At 37.0% G+C, this 7,415-nt stretch overlaps 1 protein-coding gene across 7 annotated transcripts in view; it reads right to left on the reverse strand.

Annotated features, from left to right (window-relative positions):
* Positions 1-3,905, reverse strand: part of LOC122558337 (Fanconi anemia group A protein-like) — a 98,804-nt gene extending 94,899 nt beyond the window's left edge. For 3 of the 7 annotated variants that reach the window (XM_043706791.1, XM_043706788.1, XM_043706793.1), the window contains exons 1-4: positions 3,796-3,905; positions 3,449-3,600; positions 765-874; positions 564-657 (exon numbers count right to left, since the gene is read on the reverse strand). In XM_043706791.1, coding sequence (XP_043562726.1) covers positions 564-657; positions 765-874; positions 3,449-3,545 — 301 coding nt within the window. In that variant the 5' untranslated portion in view covers positions 3,546-3,600; positions 3,796-3,905. Of the gene's footprint in view, positions 1-563; positions 658-764; positions 875-957; positions 1,046-3,448; positions 3,767-3,795 lie in introns of those variants that run through there. The other 4 variants (XM_043706792.1, XM_043706790.1, XM_043706794.1 and 1 more) reach the window with 4 other exon arrangements.
* Between the last annotated feature and the right edge of the window lie 3,510 nt (positions 3,906-7,415).

Here is a 7,415-nt window from a genome sequence, read left to right on the forward strand (position 1 = left end):
TTCTTGGGGATAAACCTCTGTACAGTGTCCTCAATTATACCCACAAACTCTTGCCATTTTTGCTCTACTGTCTTCCCTGCTAGGCTCTGCTTCCAGTCTATTTTCGTCAGTTCCTCTCTCATGCCCTCATAATTACCTTTATTTAACTGTAACACCATTACATCCGATTTTGCCTTCTCTCTTTCAAACTGCAACAGTCACATTAGGGTTTAGAATTTTTATGATATGATTTAGTGTTCTGAAATTCCTAGTAACTGCTTCTTCCTTGTGTATTAATTTGCAAAGTGAATTCTGACAATCTGAGCAGTATTTTTCTGTACTGCATGGATTTATAATTCAGTAAACTGCATGAAAAACTTCAAAACAGCATAACTCGAATGGACATCAGGCAGTACTTTCAGTAAAACGTTTTGAGCATTTGGTCAGTATTTGCCAACCAACTGCTGTCTGTACAACCGATTGCCTTGTTTCATGAAACCACTCAATGGAAAACAGTTGACTGAACTTACAAATACAGACTTAAAATGGCAAACATTCCAGATGCAACTGCGTAATAAACGTACCTATAAAAGTGCCTTTACCAGGAGAATCGGCAATTTGATGTTCAGAGTTAACTTTACCGTAATGAGATAAACGTTTGCTCATTGATCCATTTACCTAGGAGAAAAAAAAATTGTTATTTGTAACTGAAATTTCTGTTCTTGTGGCAGAACTAGCTCTGCTCACATTCCTGCGGTTACGACCCGATTTGCCAAATCTATTACCTCCAGGAGTAGGTCACCAAGGTTCTGATGGTGCCTCATAAACTGAACCACGGTCTCTTTCAGTTGAGGTTCTGAAGGACATCTCTGTCTCTGCCTTTGGAGTCTTGTACCTGAAGAAATTAAAGATATTGTGAATTTGCTTAATTCATCAACAAATGAAAAGAACGAAAAAAAAGAGCAAAAGAAAATTTACCATAATTAATTTTCCCCTGTTCTCTTCATTCTCCAACAATCCAAGGGTAATGGCCATATTTGGGTCCATCCCTTCATTATTCAGATAACTATTCCACAAATCAATCCAATTCAGATACTTCTAACAACTATATATAATCATGAAAAAAGCTTGTCGACATTTTGTTAACGTTAGAAAATAATCACATGCAGCTATCAATTTCTGATTGGAAGTTCAGTACTGATTATATAAACAAACTTCATGCAATTTATTTGAACAATTGTCTCAGGTAAAATTGTTTGTCACTCCTGATGAAGGGCCTTTGCCCAAAACATCGATTTTCCTGCTCCTCGGATGCTGCCTGACCTGCTGTGCTTTTCCAGCACCATACTCTCGACTCTGATCTCCAGCATCTGCAGTACCCATTTGCGCCTAAAATTATTTGTACATTGGTGTGGCAGTTCAGGTTGTGGTTTTAAGGAGTGTGACTTATATTTCACTTAGATTGAGATCAAATTGTCAAAATTCTTTTAAATGACTCATCATATTTCACCATTATAAAATGAAGAATTTTTATTAAGTTGTGTATATTTCTGCAGCAAAAATATTTTGCATCACCCAGCATGTAATTTCAGGGCAGGCATTTCCAGGTTCTGAATTCGCCTAATAAGGTAACAGCACCACTTTAAATTTAGCTATGAATTAAATTTCAACAGTATAAATTTCACAAGTGTGAAAGTTTGGTTAGGAATGACCTATGTCCATTAACAGAGTAGTCGCTATCAAATATAGATTTAAAACCAGTGACAGAAGAATTACAGCAGAGTGTAACAGAGTTTATTTTTCAGTCAGAACTAGTGGAGGCCTGGAACTCTATGTTTGGAAGGGGTGTTGAAAACAGAAATCCTCATCACATATAAAAAATACTTGGATGTGAATACAAAGCACTACAGACTAGTGGGGTTAGGCCAGATAAATTCTCTTTGGTGGGAATAACAATAACAGGCAAAATAGATACTTCTCTGCTTTAATTTGCTAAGCTTGATTCTGCTTCTGACCAATTGAACAGTGAATGACAAATCATAAGGCAAACAGAAATTAAGGGTTCCTAACCAACTTGGCTCATCCAACCTTGAAGAAGTAAAAGAGTCTGCAGTTCCTGCCACTACTATTCCATCAGGAAAACCATTCCAAGTGTTACCCTTCATTCTGTTAAACCGTTGTTCCAGATATCTGTCTAAAAATTCCTTTCACATCTGCATTATAGCATATCTTGAACAAATGTTTTAGATTTAGCTCGTTTGTACCTTCCAATATCTACTGTACGGGGCGGGGGCTCCAATCTATGAGGTCTAACTTATGAATGCCATCCCACACAGGGGTGTAATTTTAAAGACCCAACATACAAACATTTCCTATATTTACAAATAGCTCCTTTATATTGTCCTGTGTCATGCTGCGATTTGCAAACCTGTTCAACTAAGGGACAGTCTGTCCAATCTAATTACAGATGGACTATAATACTATTAAAAAGTATAGGAGCAAAAGTAGGCCATTTGGCCCATTGAGCCTGTTCTGCCGTTGAATTAGGTCATGGCTGATCTGATAATCCTTAACTCCACTTTCCTGTATTTCCTCAAAAAACACATGATCCCTTTAGTGATTAAAAAATTTTCTCAGCCTTGATTAAATTAATGAACTAACCTCTCTAGCACTCTGCTGAAGAGATATCCATAATTTCATTCCTTTCCAAGAGAAAAAAAATCCTCTTCATCTCAGTCTTAAACAGGCAACTCCTTAAATTGTTTCTTTTTGATGTAGGAGTCCCAGTTTATCCACTTTGCACAGAGATCTTTCTCTATATTGTTTATTTAGTTTAAAAGTTTCTATTTCATTTTAGTAGCCAAAACTAAACACTGGCTTAAAGTACATTCCAACCAAAGTACTGTACAGCTTTCACAAGAAATCTTCAGACTTGAAGATGGCAGATCCAAAAATGTAATTAGGCTGTTTGCTTAATTTATCACTATGTCGAAGACATTTTAAACCATCAAATCCCACGGCTCACCCATATCCCTCTCTGCTTAATTTTACTTATTCCAAAAGCATCTGGTTTTCTCCTCCTTGTTTTGTGATGCCTTACACTTAAACTATAAGACATACAATCAGTAATTTACTCAATTGCAGACATTTTCCTTTTCTCGTAGATTCTTAGCTTATTTTGTATATTCACAAACACAATGTTGTACTGATTATCAGCTGATCAGTACATCAGATCCTAAACTGATTTTAACTAAAAGCTAGTGTGCTTCCAATTAAACCTGTTAAGCTAGTGTGCTTCCAATTAAACCTGTTGGACTATAACCTGTTGTTGTGTGATTTTTAACTTTGATTTTAACTAAGATTACGTAATCCACAAATAGGCATCACCTGACAATGTTTAATAAGAATAATGTCGATTTCATCCCCGAGAATTTAAATAAAAGAACCATATAAATCAATGTAAACTCACCCAACAATTGTGGGAGCGTCTTCTTCTGAGTGACATCGGTGGAACAGGATCGATACCCGGAGGCAACACTGGACATTCTGTACGTTGTCACATTCATGGGACAGCAAATAAGCAAACCCCAATCAGACACCCACCTTCTAATTGTATCACATCTGCATTAAATCATACGAACACTGACACAGGTACAACAACGAGAATAATGAGAATCATTTCACTCTACTGACTTACTGCTGTAGTTTGAATTACTAATCCCAATAATTTCCTACAATTCTAATAATCGCATCCTTTGGCAACTATATAACTCATTACTGTAACTGTACGAATATATAATCCATTAATGAACTTACATTTATATTTTGCAATAATGCTTTTACGAAAATATGCCTATTACTGTAATACATTAACAATTAACAGCCCCGCTACACCAACTTGCTTCCCATCTCCTGCTGTGCATCTTTCTTTTTCTGATCACTTCCGTCCTCCAGCCATCCCGCGCTGCAACGCCATTGGTGGATTGTTTCCCGGAAATTGCTATCTGTTGGTGGGCGAGCGTTGATTGACAGTTTTCCCAGGCCACGCTCACGTCCTCAACCGAAACGCTAGACAGTACTGCAGGTGTTCAGCTGGTTACCAATCCTGTAATTCTTTTGGCAAGGTGACATGAACTATAAATTTCTGCCAAATCATAGGCTTTAGAAAACAACTTAGAATGAACAGAAAACATAGAGCAAGTGAGTTGAATTTTAGTTTATTTAAATATTATTGTAACCTCAGTGGTTCTTTACTCTAATTTTATCCAAAAACAGAGAATACTCTTACATAAGAGTATTAATCATGGAAAATATGTTCATAAGTACTTAACGCACATTTTAGAGGGTGAGAAAGTGCTAAATAGCCATCCAGTAACAAAGTGTAGAACTCATAATTCATGTCTTGAATCAAGAGGAACACTTAAAAAAAACTTGCTGTATCTTTTCCTGCTATCATTGCTTAAATATTGACAGACCCAGAAATACTCTAACACGTCTCTAATGAAACAAATCATCTCTTAACAAGATTATTAAAACCAGTGAATAAGTAAGGGATAGATCTGTAAAGTAGAAGAGTCATGTTAATCTGGCAAAGTACAGAGCCTTGGTCACTTCACACTGGGAGTGCTGTTGCAAAGCTGAAATCTCAAAATTACAAAAACAAGGTGGAGATATTGAAGAGAGTGTGAAAACTGATTTACAAGAATAAGAGTGGAATAGAGCTTAACTATCCAAAATGATTGAACAGGGTCAAACTCTGCTATAGGAAATATACAAGAAAGTCATCTCTTTGAACACAACTTCAAAGATCTTGATCAGATAGAAACAAAACTGATGTTTCTGTTTGTGGTGGACAAACTACATGTAAAATGGTCAATAAGAAATTGAGGAGAATCATCCTTTCCTAGAAAGTAATAAGTGGTCCAAAGAGATTTAAAATGTAGGAATAGGTTCGGCATTGGAGTCATCAAACTAGCAATAGCATTTAGAAGTTCAGCACCGACCATAACTATACTAACTCTACATTCTTGCCCTATCCCTAAATCCTTAATGCCATAACAATCTATCTACCTTAGTTTTAATATACATATTTACTGAACATCACCTTCTGGTGTAGAGAATTCCAATAGTTCATGAGCTATTGACAGACAATTTCTCCTCATCTAATTTCTAAATGGCTCTCCATCCAAAGGAAATCTTCCAAACATCCTTTCACCATATATGCTGTCATGATTTAAGAATTGTCGACCTTCTGATGAGATTATCTCCAATTCTTCTAAACCCTAGAGAATTTACACTCATTCTGCTCAATGTTCTCTCATATGTTAGCTTTTGCATCTTAAGAATCAATCTAGTGAAAGTTTGTTAGACCAACTCCAACGCAAAGATATCTTTCCTACAGTTAAAAGACCCAAACTTTACACAGTACTCTAGATCTATTTTCAGCAAAAGTCTATAATAATTGCAGCAATTCTTCCTTTTTCTTGTTGTCCAACACCCTTTAATAATTGGTTCCTAATTGCTTGTTATAACAGCATATTAATTTTGTAATTTAAGAAGAAGGACACCTAAATCCCTCTGATCACCAACATGTAGTAATCTTTTGACAAGTACCCTGCCTTCCCATTCTTCTCTGCAAAGTGAATAATTCCACACTTCTGCCATGTTCTTGCCCAATCATTTAACAAAGCTTTATTACCTTGCAACTTGTTTGTTTTGTCCAAATGTTTACTTTCACACATAGCTTTACATCAACAGTAAACATGGATATGTTACCCTCATTCCTGATGAAGGGCTTATGCCTGGAACGTCGATTCTCCTGCTCCTTGGATGCTGCCTGACCTGCTGTGCTTTTCTAACACCACACTCTCGATTATATTACACTCAGCTCCTTCTCTAAGCTATCTGTGAATAGCTGAGGCCCAACTACTGACTCTTGTAGTACTAATTACCTCCTCTATTAACAATGATCATTTATTCCTATTCACTCTGTCTTCTCTCTGTTAATCAATTCTCAATCCATGCTAATATATTACTTCTAATCTCATGGCCCCTACCTGGAGGAATAGTTGAGGCAAATACCAATAATGTCTTTAAAAGTGATCTTCATATGTAAATAAGAAGTGAAAATATAAATGGATGTTCAGATTAGATTACTTACAGTGTGGAAACAGGCCATTTGGCCCATCAAGTCCACAGTGACCCTCTGAAGAGCAACCCACCCAGACCCATTCCCCTACATTTACCCCTTTACCTAACACTATGGGCAATTTAGTATGGCCAATTCATTAAACTTGCACATTTTTGGACTGTGGGAGGAAACCGCAGCAAACCCACACAGACATGTGGAGAATATGCAAACTCCACACAGACAGTTGCCTGAGGCGGGAATTGAATCCAGGTCTCTGGTGCTGTGAGGCAATAGTGCTAACCACTGTGCCACCGTGCCGCCCACCAAGTAGGATTAGTTGGTGAAGAATAAATGGAAGTATGTTTAGAGCATAAATGGTGACATATTTCAGTTGAGCTGATTGTTTCCATGCTGCATGGTTAATGTGAAGTTCAGAATGGAACAAGGTAACATGCCTCTCTTATATGGATAGGTACCACCTCAATTATTGTTCTTTGTGAAATATTTACAATGGAAGATTCAGCAGAGTTCAAATTCAGTTTTGGTTAAAGGAAGTGATGCTAATTCTTTGAATAAAAATGCAAAAACAAAGAAAGTGTTGGAACCAAATCAGTTTGGGAGGGAACCTGGAAACTAATTTGTGAGTGCCATCTTCTTGGATGATTGTGCACTTTGTCTTCCTCAGTCATATCTCAGTCATCTATTCCCTCTCCACCTGCAGCTTACATAGTAACAGAGTCACCATATCCTGCAGCAAACATGTGAGACGATTCTCAACTCTCCAGTAAGTCCAGCTATTTCCCAAATTCTGAAGTTGGAAATTGAGCAAATTATGGGATTTCCCATATCAATGATTATTCAGGATACATGAAATATTGTGGAATTCCAATGTAGAATGCGATGTACGTTTAACAGGACCCAGTTGTTTCGTTATGACCACACATATAGACCTCAGAATCACTGATACCCTGACCACTTGGTAAGTGCAACACTTGGTACTGAATTCTCAAAATCTAAGAAACAATGTTACAATTATTCTATAAGCAACATTACACAGCAATTGCTATTTTACATGCATGATAACTGTAAAGTTAGAGGAACTTTCCCTCCAAAATGTCCATCTCAATTTGCGCGAGGTCATGATGATGTTTAAGCTGAATGATGGAGTATTTTAAAGTTGAAGTACTGGGAGACTGGAAGCTGGTGTAAACAATGAAGTCAGAGGTTATGGGTGACTGGGATCTAGTGTGGTAGAGGATACAGGTTTGGATAAATTGAACTTTATGGAAAGTTGGCCTGGGGAGGA

The sequence above is a fragment of the Chiloscyllium plagiosum genome, chromosome 17 (genome assembly GCF_004010195.1).
Source record: "Chiloscyllium plagiosum isolate BGI_BamShark_2017 chromosome 17, ASM401019v2, whole genome shotgun sequence".
Taxonomy (NCBI): Eukaryota; Metazoa; Chordata; class Chondrichthyes; order Orectolobiformes; family Hemiscylliidae; genus Chiloscyllium; species Chiloscyllium plagiosum.